At 34.9% G+C, this 23,232-nt stretch overlaps 1 protein-coding gene, 1 long non-coding RNA gene and 1 pseudogene across 3 annotated transcripts; 1 reads left to right on the forward strand and 2 right to left on the reverse strand.

Annotated features, from left to right (window-relative positions):
• On the reverse strand, positions 1–5,470 carry LOC143575677 (FIP1[V]-like protein). The gene is made up of 9 exons (XM_077059981.1): positions 4,530–5,470; positions 3,929–4,161; positions 3,696–3,822; positions 2,865–2,933; positions 2,641–2,781; positions 2,455–2,556; positions 2,085–2,356; positions 879–2,001; positions 1–780 (listed from the first exon to the last, which is right to left on the reverse strand). Exons 1-9 carry the CDS (start codon positions 5,286–5,288, stop codon positions 289–291), a joined length of 3,318 nt encoding a protein of 1,105 aa, XP_076916096.1. The 5' UTR covers positions 5,289–5,470; the 3' UTR covers positions 1–288.
• Positions 5,471–8,982: 3,512 nt separating this feature from the next.
• LOC143575681 (uncharacterized) lies at positions 8,983–11,821 on the reverse strand (annotated as a pseudogene). The gene is made up of 3 exons (XR_013142811.1): positions 11,756–11,821; positions 11,546–11,686; positions 8,983–10,019 (listed from the first exon to the last, which is right to left on the reverse strand). The product of XR_013142811.1 is annotated as an uncharacterized LOC143575681 (transcript).
• Positions 11,822–16,806: 4,985 nt separating this feature from the next.
• LOC143575682 (uncharacterized) lies at positions 16,807–17,979 on the forward strand. The gene is made up of 3 exons (XR_013142812.1): positions 16,807–17,487; positions 17,641–17,759; positions 17,832–17,979. It is a non-coding gene; the product is annotated as an uncharacterized LOC143575682 (long non-coding RNA).
• Positions 17,980–23,232: the final 5,253 nt, after the last annotated feature.

Genomic DNA, 23,232 nt, shown 5'->3' on the forward strand with positions numbered 1-23,232 from the left:
AAGCACACTAGTCACCTTCCTGTATCAAAATTGGTAAAAGAAAACATGCATCTCAGACCATTTTACTGCTGCAACTACATATAATGTCCCTACACCTGAATGTCTCACTTCACCTGATATAATAATATCTTTTGTGCCAAGCTTTGGCGGCTATTATCGTTACATTTTCGGCACGAAATATACATACACCTTTATAGTAACAAGAAGCGAAACAAAACAAAATAAACGGAAATGGCTACATTGTTATAAATCTCTCATAAATCTCAGACTCGAGTCGATGTATAAAACTTAGCCACTGGTCCAGCGCCGTTTGCGAGCGGGTCGCTCGGGTTTCACATCAGCTTCGGGCCGGGCTTCGGGCTGGGCAGAAGGCAACGGCTCGTTTTCCATCTTTTTAATAGCTAAAGCTTCCTTCTCACTCGGCATAGGAAGTTTAAACCGCTCGCTTCGTTTCTTCAACTTCTCGACAGTGTCCATATGCTTATCTTCTGATGGTTTTGCATCCTCGTCTTTCTCTTCTACCACGGGCTTTAGCTTCTCCCGGGTTTCTTGAGGTTTAATGGATTCTTCCGGAAGCTTTGTGGGAGGATCGGTTTCTTTTGTATCGAGACCAAAATCGATCTCTTTGTGGCTCGTCCATCTTTCGAGCTTCGAACGCCCTTTTTTGGACTGCTCGTCATCGGATGAAGCGGTTTCTTTTTCTCTCGGTTTTTTGGAAGATTTTCGGGTTATAAGATTTTGATCGATGGCTCGTTGTTCATGATGGCCTCTCGAGCTCACCTAATTTAACCAAAAGTAAAATATTATATAAAGCTTATACGACTTTAAGAACATTTATCTATTATGTTACGAAAATAAGGTAATGCTAATTTACGTACCCGGTCACTTTTTTGACTGTTGTGATCTTCTCGATTCCTTCGAGAAGTGGACAAGGAATTATGATTAACCGCGTCAATTTCTTTACCCTTTTTTAGGGTTTCTTTATGCTTCTTTTCTTGCATACCATGCATATCTTTATATCCCCTTTCATGCCTTGAAGACATTCTTTCATCATTATTAATCTTATTATATTCATGTGCATACACATCATCACGTCCTCGATGCCTAGAAACGGGCTCATTTTCAAACTTTTCCCGTCTTCCCAGATCCCAACTCGTTTCCTTAAACTGGTATTCTTTGTTTGAACTTCTCGAGTCTTCTTTCATCCTCGTATGTCCCAACCAAGACTTGTCTTTTTCTCTTTCTCTCGGTCTTTCAACTTTCTCTCGCTGCATATTATCATCGCGTTCACGTTTTCGCCTACTGCTACTTTCTCTATGGGAATGCAACGAGTCTTCACGCTTACTCTGCATACCCTCGGGAATAATATGATGGCGGGGTTGAGTTTTTAAAACAGGAAGCGTATCTCTATCATAATCACCCTTCCAACCGCCATTTTCCAACTGCTTTCTTGGCCGGTGTTCGTTTTTATCACTTCTTTCGTTTTCTCTAACCTTATGGCTTCTTTTCCTCATGTCATCAAGCCATACTCCTTCGGATTCTCTCACTTTCTTTCTATCATAATTTTCAGACTTCAGGTGTGACCGATACCCTTGATTGGGATTTGATTCCCACTTCATTGCCATTTGGTGCCTTTCTCTCTCTTGTCTTTCATCACGACCCCTCGATTCCTTCATGGGTTTCCGGAAGCCTCCACTGTGAATCGAATCCTCTCGGTCTTCACCTCTTTCAACAGAAGAATGTTCCGCTTGAGTGAAAACTTTTTGTTTCTTCATTTTATGCTTTGCCTTTTCATCTTTGAAAGCATCTTTGTCATTTGCGTTTTCAGCAGTAGCCGCATCTTTAATCGCATCGTTTTGGTCAAAGCTTCGGTCATCAGCACTGCCATGTGTAACCGGAGATGAAGAATGACTCTGCTTACGGTCAACACTTTCGGTTGACTCTTCGTTTTGATTATCAGCCAAACGAGGTGATCTGCTGGCTGCTGATCTCTTCATTGGCCTACAATAATAATTGTTAAAATCAATAAGAATAATAAAAATGACGGGCAACTATTACAACACTATCAAGATTTTAAATCCTACCTGTCAATGTGATTATGTGGGGCCCGATCTCCTGTAGCTGCCACTTCATGAACGGAACCAACAAACTGTCCTCTCCTACCAGAAGCTTCTCGTTTCCTACCATTGTTATAAGTTTGTGGTTTATCAAGACGATCGGCTTCAGATCCAACTTCATCTTCAATCTCAAGATTTTCATTTTGATTTTCTTTAATATCTTCTACATGCTCTACAACATCAACTTCTTGCGTAGACTCGCGTTCTGGAGACGGAGACGGAGACCGCTGCAAGACAATCTGTTTTTACAAAAAACAAAATAAAAAGAAATATTAAAAAAATTAGTTAATCCGAAAAGTGAACACTGGTAAACTGGAAATTAGATGTGACCAATCACCTCAATAATAGCATCGGAATCACGCATTCGCAGTGGTCTTGTATCTATTGATGGAAGTCGTTCGCCAAATCCAGTTTCCACCTGTATTGCTTTTCCAGTTGGCTGTATTTTCCATAATATCATGTAATTAGACTTTAATGGCATATTAAAGTACACATTTTTGGCAAAAACAAAAACAGTCCATACCAATTGCATTCGAGAATGTGCAGATCCAGATCCCTTAGTTAAGTCAATTTGCACATCAGATTTTACAAAGTTGCGGTTTTCAGGTGGGATATCATGACCCGCAGCTGCAGCTAGCTCTGGCGGGAGATCAGGATCATACTCCTAAAACATTAAATAAAGAACAATTTGTTTATTTTTCATCAATATAATAAGTATGAGCTGTGAATATAAAAAGCAGTGTATACCTGTTCAGTCCTCCCACTTTCATAAACACGAATCTTACTTTGCATTGTAGCCTCTAGGCGATGTTGTTCCTACAAACAAAACTTAAAGGTAACATTTTGTATTTATAAGTTATATAACACAACCTTTTACCATGTTAAGATTAGGGTTGTAATCAATCCAGGCCAAGTCATGGCGAGCTCGAGCTCGAGCTCAAACTTCACAAGCTGGCTCGAGCTCAACTCGTTGACTTTATCGAGCTCGGCTCGTTAACTTTATCGAGCTCGGCTCGTTAACTTTATCGAGCTCGGCTCGTTAACTTTATTGAGCTAATAGATAAAACTCGAGCTCGGCTCATTTAAATCTCGAGCTCGTTAGATTTTTTATATACATTTTCTATTTTTTAGTATCTTTTTTCATTTTACAATGAAAAAAATATTGATAATATAAACAACAAAAATATAACTTTTAACATCAATTTATATAAATTTATAAACTAAAGAATTTATAACATTATATGTTATACTTTTGTTCTTTTTGTTTTATAATGTTTTAAAGCTCGAGTGGCATAATAGATGTATTATTTTCATTTTTCTTATGCTGGTATGCTATTATAATTATATATTAAAATTTAGGGTTTATTACAAACAAGCCAATGAGCCGAGCCGAGCCAAAACCGAGCCACAAGCGGAGCCAACACTAGCTAAAGCTCGGCTTGTTTAGATAATTAAATTCGAGCTTTTTTCAAGCCGAGTTTTTTTCAAGCTATTTTCAAGCGATCCCGCGAAACATAAGCTTTTTGAAAAAGCCCTAGTTAAGATCGATAAATATGCATGAAACTTAGTATCACTAACCAGCTGTTTGCAATAATCCTTCCATGTTTCCTCATTCATACCAAAGTTGAAAAAATCTGATACATCAATGCCTTGTAGTCTCCATGGCTTCTCCTCAAAACCATCAATATCTACCTCAAATATAGTCCTGAGATGGTAACAGGAGGTTATCATACTTGGCAAACAACCATAAACCACTTATAGATAATCATCAGCAATATTATTAACAAATGCTAGCAGTATACGGTCATTACTTATGTGAAGGAAGTGTGAAATCGAGTCCACGACCCGCTCCGTTGTTGTTCCAGCCCGGTACATAACTTTTCTGCATATTGGGTGGAACGTTTTTCATGCCAGCTGGATGCCATTCGCCTCTACCTCGACCCGCAAAAGATAACATACTTCCTGGTGGACGAACTTGACCCGGGGCCCCACCAGGTGCGACAGGACCCGCTCCAGGCATAGGTGCAGCACCAGGTCTCACATACTACACAGTTTCCCAAATAATAAAAAAATTAAACTATATCACTAAGTAACCTCATTAATCATAATCTAAAACACGAGTTGCACGAACGCACGGACGCACGGTCTTGATGGACCATTGTCTAAACGCATAACGTAAAACAAAATTTCCGTAAAAAAATATTATTTTTTTCATTTATCAATAAAAGAAGCCAGTACAACAATATAACCACATTTAATGGTTGCCTGATTTAATCCATGAAACAATACGTAAAAACTAAAAAGCAACTACATTTACCATCTTTTCGCACTATAAACCAATCTAAGATACATCAATGTACACGTCAAGATCAGTAGACGATCACGATACACACGTATTACATTATCACTGACCTTGAACTGAGAATGAAACGGATGATACCCAAGATTTCCGTATCCCGTCTTCTGCATAACCGCACCTCCACCGTCACCTTTCCCGGCATCACCTCCCATTAAATCTTTCCTCTCTCCGCCTTCCACACCCTGTCCACCATCCTCCCCCCAATCTTGCATCTCGTTCATCGGTAAATGATGGTTCGGATCATCGCCCGTAACAATCAACATATTATCACCGTCATCGTCATCTTCACCGCCTAACCCGACGCCACCGTCCATCCCCATCATCCCGGGACCCGTATCGTCATTCAACACAATCTGCAAATCATCCTCACTATCACTATCATCCCACTCATCACCTCCTTCCGGTCCTCCACCCGCTCCTTCACCGGGCACTCCGGACGCCGATAACCCGGGAATCAAAAACCCATCTTCCTCCTCCCCAGCTTCCTCAATCCCAAAATTCTCCTCCATCAAATCCTCCTTAATATTATTATTATTATTATTAACATCAGATTCCAAAACCCTAACACTAGATTCATCAATATTATTCAAATTCCCATCTGGGTTCACATCAGACCCACCTAATTTCAAAAACCCAGAACTCTTAGACCCGTACAGAATCTCCTCATCATCGCTGGGAATCCTATCGTTAAGATCAACCGTACGAGCCACCGGAACCACCGGCGGCGGCGGCGGCGGAGGTTGAACCGGCGGCGGTTGAAACGGCTGGAGGACGTCGGTGTACAGATCTCCGAACTCATCGTCGTATTCCATTAGATCTCAAAACAGCTAAACGGAATCACGGATCGTTAGGGTTTGGGTTAATTGAACGTTGAAAAGATGAAATTGGGTGTTAATTCATGGGAATTGGAGGAAATGAATGGTTATTTGTGGAGATTGAAGGTTAAAAGGATGTAAATGTTGATGTAGTGGAGTTAGGGTTTGAGTTTGGAGTTTGATCTTTTATGTTGTTTGAAAGTGAATTGTTATGTTGGAGAAGATGTTGTTATCTTTTTAACTAGGGTACATTGTTTTTATTATTATTATTATTATTATTATTATTATTATTATTACATTATTATTATATAAACATGTGATGTGTTTTTATAATGTTTTTTTTAGAAAAAATAGATGTTACTTTGGTTTTACTATAAAATAAAATAAGGTAGTAACTCCCAACTAATAAGTAGTAAGTTACATGATAAAAACATTTATGGTTGTTGACCATAACTTATATAGTTATATATCAGTAAAAATTTCATTGTTTATGGTTGTTGATCATAACTTATATAGTTATATATCAATAAAAGTTTCATAAAGAAAACAGAGGATCTGTTGAATTTCAAGTAGTAAGTTTCACCAATAAGATACGGAGACTTGATGTGTTTTGAAGTGTATTGAGTCCAAATTTTGTAGAATCAGACCGCGAACATTATTGGCATGTTCAACATTTTGTGACTTGTGTGGTTTGGCCGATTGGGATGTTTAATGAGTGAAATGGTAACATAGTTTAGTTGATAAGAGATTCGACATATTGAGTGAGTTATACTGACTAATAGTTAAAATTAAATATTTTTTAAGGTTTATCTACTTATGACTACTTCGATAAAGGTTTGGGCTTTAAAATGATGCCATACCCACCCGAGTATGTTAGTTACGTAAATAAAATATGTATTAAGTTTATATTTATTAAACTTTAATACTATATAACTATGAAATACATTATTTTTACTTAGGTTTCAAAGGATAGTAGTACATATTCACTATGTTTCTTAAAACTTCTTTTCCTAATTAACTTGTAGTAATTTATTATTTCTAAAAACTGTAAATCTTTTAACTATTAATGACCTTGTCTGGTTTTTACCGGTTCGATCAGTGAATCAGTTCGACGTTAAACTGTTCGTTTCTGAAAAAATATATCTATTCTAATAAAAGCCTACCATTTTTGCCACTTGTCAATAACATAACTATTCTCACCTTTTTTTCAACCAATTTTCATAATTTTTATATATGGTCCTTATATGTTTTAAGTCATTTCAATATATGTTATTAAAATTATAGGTTTATTCTAACTATATTCATTACTACATATAATAATTATTCTTAATATGGATTGACAAGAGACGATTAGTGAATTTTGAAGTGTTAATTAAAGTGTTTATTATGGTTTATGTTCAAAATAATAAACAATAAACATTTGATTCATAATATGTGGAATGAGAACAATCGACTTGGACTAAATCCCGATAACGTCAGCGCCTAAGGCTTGGCCTTTAATACCTAAAAATACATATGATTTTAAAACTAAAAGTTTTTGGGTTGACCTGAAACCTATAATTCGGACCCAAGAACCAACCCGAATTACTTCGGTCCAGGTTAATATTTTCTTGGGTTCGAGTTTCTCGGGTCGACGGTTTAGTTTGGGTTCAGGTACGGGTTTTCTTGGGTTGGGTTTCATGTTACGGGTAAAAGTATCAGCCCTACTTCAACGATTATAAATAAGAATCACTACATTCACTTTATGCAACTTTAAATATTCTAATATTCTTCTATCTCTGAGTAATCACTATTATTTGAACATGGTTTTAATGTTAGTATGTATTTTTCATTTCCTGACAATTACATTCATATGAAATAAACTTTTGTTATATTTAAATTTTCGGTTTTTATGTTGCTTGATACAATTTTTAATTGTAAAATATAAAGTCAATTAAAAATTTCTCATACACAGAATATTAATGACAACAAATTCATCATGATCGATCAATTTCAAATTGTAAGATTCAAATGATGATTATATCATCAAAGTTCATTTATATGGTTTTTGGGGTAATCATGTGTTTTTTTTTATAAACATGAGCTGATGTTCTCAAACGACATCATATAAATTGATTAAAAACTATGATATTTTATGTGTATGAATATTTTTTTTATTATTATAATCTATATATATTATCATTTATATAGAGTTGGTATGTACTTGAAGAACCTTTTTTTTTCACACGGACAACTATATATGGCTATATCAAGAATTATAAGCAGGTTTATATGTTACTTTATTAAGAGTTACAAGCAGACATGATCGAATTAAATATTTTAATTTTTGATAAACAATGTATACCTGCTAATACAATCACAAATGTAGTGTAAAAGGAAGTTTTTACCTATTTCTAACATATTTGTGTAATCTTAGTTATGTAATTTTTGTAATTTTAATTTAATTGTAATTGTATTAACAATATATGATTAATTTGTTGACTGTATTTCACTTAATGGTCAAAGTTTAAAATTTTCAACAATTACCCGTGTAATACACGGGCCTCAAACTAGTAGTTTATATAAAGTTTGGTCCATTTTATCCTTTTAGTTAAAAGTTTGAAAAGATTCAAAGATTCAAACTATATCTTGTCAAAAAGGTTATTGGATTTTAAAGGTCCAAAGAAAAAACAAGCTTATGCATTGCATTTTAAGGCCCACAAAAGAATCGGTATGCACTAAATAACATGGCCTTTGTTTGGTTCACAAGTCAAATGAAGATGAGTCATGGTCAGCTTGAGCTCGAGCTTAGCTCGAAATTTAAATATTCCGGCTCGGCTCCATATCTTCAACCGATCTACAAACTTAAGCTTGCACTCCATCGTTTACAAACTGAGTCGGTTAGTGGCATGATCAGCCGGGTTAACATTCAAATAAGATAAAATACAACCACGTATTTCAACGGAAACGGGCTGTTCACAGGAAAGATATTCAAGGAGAATCGGGTGTGGACGTTGGTGGTCAGAGAAGAGGAGGAAAAGATCGTGGTCATTGTTCACCGAGACGAACTGGATGATGATTTGTTGTGCAGGTGCGTAGAAGATTTTCGTTTTGAAGGCTTGTGGTTAGTTGGCCTTGTATTTCAACAAACACATGCATATAGCCATATATCATCTATAATATATATAAACGAAAACCCAAAAATCCTACGTGTCGCGATATGGTCGCTCCCCCTTTTTTTGGAGTCACCAGATTTGCTTGATTTTTTAATAGAGGCTTCTCATGCATTTGACTCGAATTCATGGGTATGGGTCTTATTAAACCCATATATTTTTTAAACGGGTTATAACATCTCATTAAATTAAAATACTAATCTCACCAAATATTGATATAACAATCCTATAAAGTAGGGATATACAAAAAAATAATATCTGATTTATTTAAAAATATATATATATTATTTATAATTAAAAAACAATTATATAGTAAAAAAAATAAACGGGTTATAGGTCTCATCAAACCCATATACCTTTTAAATCGGGTTATAACATCTCATTTATTTGTAAAACAATTTATCATCAAACCATAAGTATATTATAGTATAACCTTTCATACAATAAAAAAAATTCAAAAAATAAATAAATATTAGAAACAAATAATATAAAACAACCCCCGTAATACGGGGGATAAAAACTAGTTAATAATAAATCAACTGAAAATACTCAGGCGGGCCTACGAGTAAGCTAATCTGTGGTCAAGCTCCACTCGATTACAAACCGACCTGATTTTGAACAGGATTTTTTTTCAAATAAAATTCAAGCCACCGGCTATCCACACAATCTTGTTACTTTGTATAATGAAACAGTGGAGTCTATAACGGGTCAACACATCGAACAAGAAAGCACGACAGATACATATAAAACGAAAACTAGTTAACTAGCCCAGTGAGTTTATTTGCAATAAGATTATAAATACATAACAGATCAAAAAATCCAATAATATAAAACAACAATAAAGATGAAACAAGTCAACATGCCCAATGGGTTAAATATACAACTATACAATAGTTATAAATATAAACCGGGTCATCGAGTACAACTTGTCTAAACTCTAAACCAACTTAATTCATAGAACCACCCCACAAAACTAGTCGCCCTTTACTGGATCATCCATGGGTCGAGTTTGGGCTCAAATTGAACCAGAAACCAAAAACTCGGTTTCTAGGTTTTTTAAAATGTTTGGTTTTCGGTTTTCATGATGGGTTCGATTCGGTTTGATAATCAATAATCTAGAAAAGCTTATGCTACTTTACTTCATATTCGCACGCATTCACCATCAAATCATCAACAGCAAATATGTTTCGATTTTCTGCACGCGTCTACAAAGTATACAAACCAGAAAGTAAACAACTAAAGTGTACAAGATCTAAATCAAGAAAACCATACCACTAACAATCCCACTGGTATACTTGTTTGTATACACCTATCTTAATCATTCATCATAGCAATGATCATCATTATAGAACTAAATGTCATGCATAGCTTTAATTACTTTACATATGCAAATCCAGTAACAAAATTAATCATAATAAAAATTCAAACATAACCTAATTATTAAATCATACTGTCAGTTAGGGGATTTGAAGGTAGAAGCCTGTGGAAGCGACATCGGACCTCTTCTTGATTCATTATCATCTAAAAGCCTCTGAACCCTCTTCTTTGCACAATATTGCCTATCAAAATGCTTCACCTGATACATCATCAATTAAAACTCCATCAATCATCAACAGTAAAACAATCATCAAATCAGGGGTGCAAACGAGCCGAGCTACTCAAGATCAAATGTATAAAAAGCTTGAAATGAGCCACGCTCGAGCTTTGTATGGGAAGATCATTTAGGCTCGTCACGCCTTCACGAGCCTTTTGTATTTTTATGTTTACTTCTTTTGGACTTCTATGTATTAGTTTCGCACTGCGCAGACAAGCTCAAGCCTAGGCATGTTTAAAATTTCTCACAAAATATTTACAATTAATTAAAGGTCTATATAAATTAATTAATAAATAATAAACATCTCGAAGCGAGCCAAGCCCGAGCCTCAAATAAAGCGTTTAATTATCAAGCCGAGCTCAAGCCTTGTATGTGAAGCTCGTTTAGGCTCATTGAGCCTTAACAAGCCTACCATATTTTTTAAGTTTACCCCTTCTGGAGGTCTATGTATTAATTTTGCACTGCACGACCAAGCTTTGGCTCGTTTAAGGTACTACTTGAGCTGAGCTTAGGCTTGTTTAAGGCTTCTCTAAAAATATATACAAATAACTAAAAACGTAAATAAACTAATTAATAAAAAAAAACATCCGAGCCTTATCGAGGCCCAGCTCGTTTACTTATCAAGCTCGACCTCAAGCCTTGTATAGGAAGCTCGTTTAGGTTCGTCAAGCCTTGTTTATTTTTAAGCTTTAACTCATTTGGACTTTGGCCTATTAACTTCACACTACACGAGCCGAGCTCAAGCCGAGCTTAGGCTTGTTTAAGATTTTTCTCAAAATATATAATAATAACTAAAAACATATATTAATTAATTAATTAATATAAAACAAACAAAATGAAAAAACCACTCATGAGCCAAGCTCCGGCTTTAGAAAAAGAGCTCGAAACTAGGGGTGCAAACGAGCCGAGCTGCTCATGAGCTACTCGAGATCGGCTCGTTAAAAAGCTCGTTTGAGCCGAGTTTTATCGAGCCCGAGCCTGAGCTCAAGCTTAAAAATAAGCTCGTTTATAATCAAGCCCGAGCTTTACTAATCAAGCTTGAGCCGGCTCGCGAGCCTAAACGAGCCTGCCATTTATATAATTTTTTAAAATATATATTTATTAATTATTAATTAATAAATATAATGTTATGAAAAAATAAATAAAAATAACTAAATAATATATATTCATTTATACATAAAATTATAATAGAAAAATATATAAAATAATTATAATTATATAAAAAAATAATTGATGAATAGCAAACGAGCCCAGCTCGAGCTTCAAAATCCATTCACGAGCCAAGCTCGAGCTTTGAAAATAGAGCTCGAAACTAGCCGAGCTCGAGCTCTGTGTAAGTTAAACAAGCCGAGCTCGAGCCTAATTGAGCTCGGGCTCGGCTCGGCTCGTCTCGTTTGCACCCCTTCGAAACCGAGCTCTATTAAGTCTAATCGAGCCTGGCTCAGCTCGTTTACACCCCTAAATTATTAATCGAATCAATATCGAAACCTAGGGTTTGTTTAAATTACCCAAGTACAGCGACAAGAGTTGTCGTAAAGGTCTCTGGTCTTCTTACACTGAACAGGATACAGTAAACCTACTGCAGCAATCTCAGTCGGCATATTGTTCGATGATTCTTTCTCTAGACACGCGTAGAACGCATCACGAGCCTATTAATTTCAAAACAGTTAATTAGAATATTATTATTATGACATGTCATGTGATGAATGACTAATTACCCTGTAGCAAGCTTATCTAGCGTCGGAGAGAACGTCTTTGTGGACTTTATCAGATTCGACCGCCATGGTTAATGGTTGATGCTTTGATCCTGGGTTATTGAATCATGAGATAGATTACTTGTGTAACAAATAATGTTTTGGGCATTGTTAACAAACTAGTGTTTTACTTTAAGGGGGCTGTTGGTTGAGTCGGTAAGTTAACAGTTAATTTAATCGGTTTTGGTTTCGATTGTGTGTTATTGTACCGGAAGTAAAGCTAAAACATTCAACCTTTGTTACTATATAAAAATGAATTTATTTGTTCGGGAAAACTCATGGATATGGGTGTTCAAAAAAATCCAAATCCAAATTATCCGAAATTTTGGATATCCGAATCTCGGATATCCGAATTTTCGGATTTAGATTCGGATTCGGATAGGGTTTCTAAAAAAGTTTGGATAAATATTAACAATATTTTTAAAGTTCAGGCTCTGTATTCTCGGATTTAAAATACAGAGAAAAGAAATGATAAGATTGGATAGAGAAAGAAAGGAAAAGAAATTATTTAATTAAAAGGCATTATCGAGTTATAATAAAAGAAAAGAAAATAAAGTGTTAATTACATTATTGAGTTATTTCGGAAGGAAAAATAGGGGGGAACTGTAACTTTACAAGTATGTCCTCATACCAACATGGAAAAGAGAGTTGAGATATGATAAATTAGTAATATTGTAACGGACTATAAAGTTTTCCTTCACAATCAAGTCATGTTTGGTTGGAAAGTTTAGGAGTAAAACACACTAACTTTTCTTTCCATTCTCTTCTTTTTCTTAAAAAAAAAACTTAAGAATGAAAAAATAAAAAAAAATCTTTTATTTTCCAAACTCTTAAATAAAAAACTCAAGATTACCAAAACAAACCAAGATCCAGACGTCACGCATTTCATTGCTCTCACATAAACCCGCAACAAAGTATACATACATGCAAAAAGGTACATGTGAGAAGCACGAGGTTGGAAAAAACCATTAATGTTCACATCAGAACACTCTAAATAAGTCCAGAACTCCATATAATCGCTTGCATGCATAGGAGTAGCACTGGACTGGGTGTAAGGCCCCGTTCCCGGCGCCCTACATTTGGACGTTGGATTTACTCATTCACATAGTTCTATTCATCAAAGCTAATAAAAATATTCGCGGAATATAAAAAACTTTCATAAAACAATTCTTAATAATCCAAAACTTGTCTTAAACAAACAACTTGTCTTTCAAAAAACTAAATAATTAAAACATAACACGTCTTGAGTCTTCCGATGTCAGCCTCTTATTCAATGCCACATGTTCCCCTCAAGCGAGCTGCCTCATCCTACTCACCTGCGTGCATACTAAAAGTCAGCTACGCTGAGTGAGTTCTAGTTAATCACGTAACATACAATTCATTCTCATACATTCTTCCCGTATCCGAAGACACGTATTACTACCTTAACCTTGTATAAATATCCATAGGAGGATCGTCACGTAATATCTATTAAAAGAACCATTGCTATTACTATACTATATATAATTTCCATAGAAGGAACACTCTATATACTTTCCATAGAAGAAAGACTTTACTATCCATAGAAGGAACGCTACACTATCCATAGAAGGAACACTATAATATCCATAGAAGGAACACTATACTTTCCATAGAAGGAACACTACACTATCCATAGAAGGAACATTATACTATCAATATAAGGAACTCTATATATTATCCATATAAGGAACACTATCTATAAGTTATTATTTAATATCCATGTAAGGAGCTAATCACTTCCCTTAGCGATACGTGCAATATCCGAAGATCGTTCACGTACTGACAAGCATTTCATTCTCATTAAAGTCATATATAGATAACATATAAATCATACATGGCATACACTTACCATTTAAGGTAAGTGTATTAACTATCACATCGAGTATGCACACAGCCCCGAAAAACATAACAAAGAATGGGGCTAGAAACTCACCTGGATCCTATTTCTTTCTCCGTTTATCGTTAATCCTTTCTTTAATTGTGTCCTGCTAACTGTATATAGGGTACATGTATTAATATTCGTGCTAAGTCGGGAGTAAACTATGGGCATTGTATTAGATCACTTTATACTTAGATTATTTATATAAATCTTAAGGTATAGGGCCTTTAAATTATTAAATGTTCCTTTTTTCTTACTTTAAATATTTTAGCTTACACCTTATATTATCCTTTTGACGTATAATGACGGGGATACGCGTATGCGTATTTTTATATACACATATCTAACTCACGGGTAGTTATATGTAAATATAATGTATACGTGTCTTAATGTGATCGGGTCTCTATTATTGTTAATTACGTTATAAATAACCCAAGGTATTGTAAACGAGTTCGACTATCTATTTTGCGATCGAGTTCATATGTTCAAAGTGTTATAGGGTTCGGGTTTATATTCGGGCCTGGTTAGAAATTGGTTTTGTAAGTGGGCTTGGTTAGGGCGTTTGGGTTTGTATTTGGGCTTAGCTAGGAAATTTGGGTTTGTATATGGGCTTGATTAGTGTTTTGGGCCGTGCATATATAAGCTTATAAAGCCCAACTTCCCATTTTAACTTCTGCGCATCTTCTTCCTTCATTTATTTTTTTTGTTCTTCTCCTTGCCCTACATCCGATTCAAAGAAATCAAATCCCCAAGAATGTTTACAAGTAATCGATAATGAGGACAACTTCCATGTAATCGATCTAATGTAAGCGATCTCTATTCTGAGCGATCTGTAATCGATTACAGATTGGAGTGCACTTGATTGGGTATTGTAATCGGATCATTTGTGATCGAATTAACAGTTTGTGAGCGAGTATCATTGTAAGCGGACACGAATGTAATCGAGTTCTATTGTAAGCGAAGTTCATTGTAACCGAGTTTGCAAGTAAGCGAGTCTGGCTTGTATGCGAACTAAGATGTAAGCGAGTCTATAGGTTTATATATTGTAAGCGAGTTTCGTGTATTCGAATTGATGTAACCGGGTCTTATGTATTCGATAGACCAAGTAATCGAGTATTCCTTGTAATCGATTGACAGCAGCTTTAAAGTATCTGGGTTTTAGTGTGATTGTATGCGATTAGTGTGACTGTATGCGATTGGATCAATGCGACAGGGGTGTAGCTGAACCAGATGGGTTTTGGACAATATGAGGGTCATGGGTTGGGTTTTAGACCCACTGTTCGTTCATTATTATTATTATTATTATTTAGCATATAAAACTTTAACACGATGCCATCCTACCCCTTAAACGTTCTCGTGACCATTTTCGGGTAAGACTTGACTCGGAAAATCATAAAGCTTGGATCTTTAATCTTAAAATGTTCAAGACTAGATCTAGGGTTCATGTTAAACGAGCCGTTTATAGTACGAGTTCGTTAAGTTCCATTTCAACATCAAGTTTTCGACTTTAATGTTTGTTTAGACCCGATCTACTATTGTCTCAAGTTTCAAAGCTAAAAGTTAATGAAAACATAATTTTTAAGGATCAAGAACATACCTTTTTGTGTTCGTTTGTTGTCGTTTGGCATGGTTATGAACTTAAATCCTTGGATCTATCTCGTATATAGAAGATTTAGTAATATTTGGCTTGATTTGGTCTCGGATCCCCTTCTTTCTCTTGTGTTTATATATAGCAATGGAGGTGGGTGTGTGTGTTCTTGAGTGTGTGTAGAGATTATGGAAATGATGGAAATGAGAGTTAGGGTTTTAGGATGGTTTAAGGATATATTTATACTCCTCAAAGCCCATGGACCTAAAGCCCATCCCACCATCTTGATCCATTTTAATTACCCAAGTCCATAATTCTTTCTATATTTAATATTTAATATTAATTAACTATTAACACTCATGGACTTTCATTTATCTATTATTTTATTATTTATCTATTAATCCGAGTAGCTATTGTTCCATAAATAAATTATATATTTAAATATTATTCTTTGAAAATCCGGGATGTTACACTGGGGGACTTGTGGGGGTAGGGTACTAAACCCTAGGTACGACCGTTACTTATCACGTTACTTGTTATATTGGTTACATTATTATTGTATACTAACCAATGCCCAATGTGGAGGGCCGAGTAATCGTTGACCGGGTCGCCAGGAAAGTTTTGTTACCAGATTTGACACAACTTATCAAATTTGTATATTTCATCTCTACTCGGCCCGATCCACACGTTGGTGAACATAATCCTGATGAAACTTTGTCATAAAAACCGAGCCGCCGTAAATATGAGATGTTAAGGATAGAGAAAGAAAATGTGAAAAGAGATGATAAATATTTAAAGTAATTATAATGGTAGGACTCGGGAACCGACGTTATTGTAAATAATTGTGTCTGGTCGGTTCGGGTTTCATGAGTCTTACCTACCATAACCGACCTAGATCGGTTAATATAGTTCTCAAGTCCCTAGAACTGACTCAATTGTATAATATAACTGGGTCTACTCGGTTCAAGTATCACGTGTTTCGCGGTTCTTCTCTTGTTTATGTTCACCCTTAATACTCAAGCCTTTATGAGATGAAATGTCAACCGCCATACTGATTTTAGTGCTCTGGATTTGACTCATCCACAAACACCATTGAAAAAATCCATCATTATACAAAAACCACCTTGAATCAGGTTTCAAACCATTGAATATGAATGCATGCCAATGGCAATATTATTAATCTTATAGCTATTTAATTTACTCACGTTAATCAAATGAATTTAGTTATAAAAGGGGCCACATGGTGTTTAATTAGTCTTGTCTCCTCCTTTCACTCTCAACCCTCATTCCCACCACTTGTATATATCATCAGCATATGTTTACTTACATACCTAAGATGATATTATTACTACTACTACTATATTATTTGAATTGATTAAAACTCAGTTCATCCTTCACCTCACACAACTTTTTTTCCAAAAGTCAACTCAAACCTTTATGGGTATCTTTTTCTTGTCATTCTTTTGTGTTTTCTTGAACAAAGATAGAATATATTTATGAAGATTTTTTATAATTCTAGATCTGATTTTGAATCTTGTTTTTGCATTACGGGATAAATGTATCATGTGTTTGAAGATAAAGATTAAGAAAGCTGACAGAAGAGAGTGAGCATATGCAAGCAGTTGTATATATAAAGTATACATTTGTTAAATTATTATGCGTGTGCTCACTTCTCTTGCTGTCGGCTAACTTTCCACCTGCTACAATAACCTAAGTAAACTCATTTTGTTTGTATTTCATGTGTTTTTATAATCATTTCTTGTGTATTTTATGTGTGGTAGTGGAGAAACATGAAGAAAAAGAGTGACACTTGGACATGTATATATGGATATACAGAAAAAGCTGCAAGTTTTGATGACTTATCACTTATCCACTACCCTTATATAATAATCTTTTATATAATAAAAACTGACCATTTTTCTTGAAGTGTAACAATGAAAATTTGAGTCTTTGATGAGATTCAGATGAGTTGAAGAAGATGATCTTTACATGAGGTAGAGAATATTATTTTATCATTTTATGTACCTTTTTGTTAATTTTGTACGATTTATGACTGTTGATTTAATTATTATTATTTAATGTGTTTTTTCTTTCCCCTTATTAATTTTTATTATTATAATATTCAACTTTGGAGTTTGAAATATTGTATTTGTTCTTGAATCTTGATGGAGAGCAAGAAGAGGGTTTTTTCTTGAAATCATTAATAAGGTACTTTCCTATTATTATTCTTAACTGCAAATTTAACTGTCTTTTTATTATTATTCTTTCAAAGATTAATTTTCTCCCAAATTTAATTTTAATTTAATGTAATTTCTTACTGATTTAAAACCCTAAATAAAACTGGGTCTGATTTATTTTCAGTTTTTGGGAAGAAAAGACATGAAAATTTAGGGTTTTTATTTCAAGAAATAATTCAATTTAAGCATGGTGTGCATCACAACTAGCTAGGGTTTCATTGTAAAGTAAGAATTTGTTTGAAGGTGTGTTTCTAAAAATGGGTTGTAATTTTTTTCTCTCTTTATATATCTTCTGAATTTCAAGTTTGAAAACAGTAAAAATATGCATGCAACCAGATCTTGGAAGGCATTTGGCTTTATACTATCAGGAGGCACCAAATTAATTAAAGAGGTTTTCTTCGGGCAGGTTAGTATATATGTGTTAACTTAATTACTTTTGATATACATATATGTATATATATATCTATAATATATATAAACGAAGACATAAAAATCCTACGTGTCACGATGTGGTCGCTCCCCCTTTTTTTGGAGTCACCAGATTTGCTTGATTTATAAATAGAGACTTCTCATGCATTTGACCCGAATTCATAGGTATGGGTCTTACCAAACCCAGATATTTCTTAAACGGGTTATAACATCTCATAAAATTAAAAATTATTCTCACCTAATTATTGATGTAAAAATCTTATAAAATAGGATATACTAAACATTAATATCTTATTTATTTTAAAAAAGATATATGGAGGTAAATTAAATACAATCAACTCTATGAGTATTTAAAAATAACAATAGTATAATCAAACGTATGAATGAATGGACTAGTTCGAAACTTTCATAAATATTATTTGTAATTGAAAAACCAATTTTATAGTAAAAAGAAGGGTCTTGGGTCTCATCAAAATCATATAGCTTTTAAACCGGGCTATAACATCTCATTTATTTGTGAAACAATTTATTATTAAACCATAAGTATATTATTAACTTTCATACAATAAAAAAAATATAAATTAAAAAAATAAATAAATATTAGAACAAACAATATAAAACAACCCCCGTAATACGGGGGGATAAAAATCAGTATATATATATATTTGTATATATCTTCATAGAGGGATTTAAGGTTTAAGGATACATACTCATTCCTACTATGATTTAAGGTTTAAGGATATATACCATTAATATTGGGTGGTGTTATATATGATTCAAAGCTAATGGAGTCTTTTATGATTCCATAGATAGTACAATTATATATTCAAGCTAACTTATTGTTTCTTTACTTCTTTAGTGTTCATGTTGTAATTTAATGTGGTAATTTGCTATTTCAATGATTACCTATACTGTGAATAAATGTTTATATTGCATGCTGCAGGCAGTACAATTATCTTTACTGCAACCTTTCTATAGTTATTTGCTTTAATTTATGTTTGTAAGTTATCTAGTATAAAGGAACAAGGGAGTTCATATATAGCGTTGTGCAGGTCTTATCGGTTTCCTTAGTGAACTAGTTTATTGCATATGATTTGTTTATAGGATAAGCAATAGTGTTACCTAGGCATTCCTGACTATAGCTGATCAGCCACTTAATTTTTTTTTCTCAAAACTAGTTGTTAAGTGTAGGCCTTTTGATCGAGTTGTCTCTAGAACAACGAGTTCTTCTTGGATACCATTATGATCAAAACACAATGTACATGATAAAGGACAAAAATGAAACTTGAATGTGATTTAACAAACTTGATAAAACAAAACTTCTGTTCTTCTGTACGTTACAATGAAAACACAATTAACGCTAATATAGTTACCGATGGGTCGTTCCCTTTGGATGGGAATGATATCCCATAACCGTTTTAAAAAGGTGTTGATAAGCATCATCAACAACTGCTCTTATAATCAAGGAATCGATCCAACCACCCACTTAACCGATTACTTGACTAGACTAACCCAAACGGGCCCAAAGACTTTAAACAAACCATAAACAATGTTTAAATGTACTAAACGATCCAATAACGAAAAATAAACGAAAGTCTTAAGATAAACGAGACATGAGCATGTGCTAATGAATTATGGCTGACATTCTCCCCCTAATTAATTAATTATTCCTTGATCTTCTAATCTTGGCATCTTCATCCCCACGAACACGATTTCATCATCTTCGTTTGGATATTCAACTTCATCAGCTGGCCTTTGTACGTCTTGCTTTGCTAGCTAATCTTCACGCCTTTGATGTAAAATGGACCGCAGCCGGGAGGAAAGTCTCAAGCGGCAGTTACACTCTACTGCTTCCATTTGTCTTTGGTTCCTCCACTTCTTCTTCAACCGATCCACTTGACTATTATTGAGTTTAACACCGCCTTTCACAACATGATAATACCAATCAATCGAATCCAAGTACTTCACATAAACCATCTTCAACACTTTTCCTTCATCCCACATATGACCTAGCCTCATATATAGCAAATTGAGCCCGGTCGTTATTAACAAACACCTTTTCATAATCGTCTTCCGTGTTCGCCAACATGTGAAGGTTCTACAAATCATTTTTCTCCCCATTCTTCATTTTCGGTAGTTCACAATCCGACTTTTTGTTCTCCAAATATTCTTGTACGGACCACTTAACCACCCTATTTAATTCTTGAGTGAATTGCGGTTTTTGTCCCCGTGGTTTGTTCAAATATGCGGTTTTAGTCCAATTGTTTCAAATTTGAGTTTTTCGTACTTTGTCCTTGTGGTTTGTTCAAATATGCGGTTTTAGTCCAATTGTTTCAAATTTGAGTTTTTCGTACTTGTGGTTTCATATCACTTGCAACTAAACCTGAATTCATTAACCCCGTTAACCCATCAACGTGCCCCTCACGTGAGGGGAAGTTTTGTCTCCCCCCTCTCTCAATTACACCCCAGCCCCTTCACATGAGGGAGATTGTGAATTAGGACCGAGATTTTATTTGGGGAGAAAAAGGACAAAACTGCCCCTCACGTGAGGGGCACACTGGTGGGTTTAACGACCAGACTTAACGGGGTTAATGAATTCGGGTTTAATTGCAAGTGAATGAAACTACAGGGGTGAAAATCGCAGATTTAAAACTATTGGACTAAAACCATAGATTTGAACAAACTACATGGACGAAAACCGCAGTTTACTCTTAACTCTTCATGTCCTCGTTGATGATTAAATGTTCATGAATTTTGATCGAGTCGAGCAAGTTTATGCAACTATCTAAACTTAACTCGAGATCATAACATTTAACTGAGGTATTAGGTAGGCAACTATTGAAGTATTAGGATGATACTCGACATAATCCCACACACATTTACGGAGGAAACTCTTTTGAGACTATTGTGGGTTATCCTTCATGGCATTCAAGTAACAAACGAACGCTAACTAATTTTTCAATTTTCAAATTGACATAATCTTAACTCGAGATCATAACATTTAACTGAGGTATTAGATAGGCAACTATTGAAGTATTAGGATGATACTCGACATAATCCCACACACATTTACGGAGGAAACTCTAAAAGACTATTGTGGGTTATCCTCCATGGCATTCAAGTAACAAACGAACGCTAACTAATTTTTCAATTTTCAAATTGACATAATCCGACGCCACCAGTCCATCTTCTACTTCCAATTTTATACTAGCCTCACTAACCGGCCGATTAACGTTCAATTTACAATTAAACTCCACGTTGTAAATTTTAGCCAACGGAATTCTTTGCCCATACCGGGCTTCAAACCTTTTGAACCGTAAGATTTGCTTGAATATTCTTCCTCCAATTTCGATTCACTTGTATCACCATTTATCACCAAACATGTCCATTCCCTTGACATTTGATTCAAACATCTTCTTCAACACACATCTATCACCCTTAAACCCGTTTCAATTCTTTGAAATAGAAGTTGGTTCATACTCAACACGTTTTTATCCGAGTTCGGATTATAACTAACGCATGGTATAATTTTCAAGTTACCACCCATGGAAATTTTGACTTCCCATATAATAGGAAGTTATTTGATCCTTTACGTGTCTTAACCCCAAAACTATGTTTGAAACTTTTGTTTGTTTCCCATAACATAGCACTTGGCTATCGAATCGACATACCAAATTAAATCCCAATTTCCCCTGGTCGTTCCATCAATGAGATAATCAATTCCCGGGAGAATGGTGATAGAGCCGAGTAACTTATGTGGACAAATTGAGGCTATGTAGTCGATCTCTTGACCATAAAAGCATGCAATTCCTGATTTTGTTGGTCTACCGATAGGCCTCTTGCTTATTCCAACTAGCATCCATGTGAAAGGCTTAACGAGATTCGTATCATGCCCAAACCCAATTGCCCGATCAATGGTCTCCCTTCCATTGCTTCAACCCCGGCTCCCGGCGACACTTTTGCCTTTAAACGCGACTTGGTCTTTAATTCGAGCCCCGGAATTACTTCTGCCAATGCAGTCCAGCCGTTTACAAACCGGTCTTCCACCGAACATGGGAATTCCTGGTGAGGTTGCACGAACCGAATCAACACCGGCGCCTTCACCCATTAAACTTGAACTCGAGTCAGAGACCATGGTTCTGATACCAATGTAGGTCTTTTGATAGAGTTGTCTCGCGACCTTGGGATGGGAGCAGTTATCTCATAACCGTTTAAAATGGTTATAATAAACATCATCAACAACTGCTCTTATAATCAAGAAATCGATCCAACCATCCACTTAATCGACTACTCGGTTTGTTTGTTGGCCTGGCCCATGGCTCAAACAAACTCTCGCAGCCCATCTCAACTAGACCAACCCAAACGGGCCCAAAGACTTTAAACAAACCATAAACACATTTTAAATGTGCTAAACGAACCAATAATGAAAAATGAACGAAAGACTTAAAAAATAAACAAGACACGCGCATAGACTAATGAATTACGGGTCACATTAAGTAATTCTAGAGAAGCTACTTTATGGCTATGTTTTTACTATAATTTGCACTCCTCATACTTGCCATAGTTGAATCATTAGTTATCAATCCACAAGCAGACTGCTTTAGTGGATGCTTGTAGCATGCTTTAAGGTATTAATTTTTCACTATGGGGCTTTAGGTTTTTGTGGAGTTTACGGTTTTACATTCACTTAGATGGCCTGGCTTTATTGATGCTTTCATTTTACATGGTAATAGCTCACTTTTGCACATTTATGATATTTTTTATTCTGGATTCTACCTTATAAATTAGCATGTATAATGACATAAATACAAAGATTTAAAGCCAGTTAGCTGTAGGCCCTTTAATCGGATCCTAATTAACATATAGTGATATAGAAATCAAGCATCAGCCTCATTTTGAAATTAATATTTTTGCTTAAGATGGGTTGAACATGATGACTTATCTAGTAATTATGTGTCACAAAAAAGTTGGATATTTTTTTCTATTTTTTTCTATTATGATATTGTGTGTCATTATGGTTTCTAAAAGATCATTGTAAAGGATGAAGAATCTTAATTTTAGAATCTAGCAAATCAAATATTAGTATTCTTCAAAGTGGTTTATTCTTAATTAACTAGTTAAGCTAGGATTAAGTGGAACATTTAGAAGACGCCTTTAGCATACTTTTTGTGTTGTGTGCAATACTGCTGTTGGGACTAAGATAGGTTCATTCAATTAACAATGAGTATATGTATATGACATACATACAATTAATTTAGACATAAATACTCTTAATTGTATGAAAATG

The sequence above is a fragment of the Bidens hawaiensis genome, unplaced genomic scaffold (assembly GCF_021521415.1).
Source record: "Bidens hawaiensis isolate Kalapana, Puna unplaced genomic scaffold, B.hawaiensis_p1.1 tig00027571_1, whole genome shotgun sequence".
Taxonomy (NCBI): Eukaryota; Viridiplantae; Streptophyta; class Magnoliopsida; order Asterales; family Asteraceae; genus Bidens; species Bidens hawaiensis.

Coding starts and splice junctions, on each gene's coding strand:
- LOC143575677 (XM_077059981.1), bottom strand. CDS start 5,288: ATGGAATACGACGATGAGTTCGGAGATCTGTACACCGACGTCCTCCAG. Junction 2,002..2,084: donor CCACATAATCACATTGACAG/GTAGGATTTAAA, acceptor TTATTATTGTAG/GCCAATGAAGAGATCAGCAG. Junction 781..878: donor ACAGTCAAAAAAGTGACCGG/GTACGTAAATTA, acceptor TGGTTAAATTAG/GTGAGCTCGAGAGGCCATCA.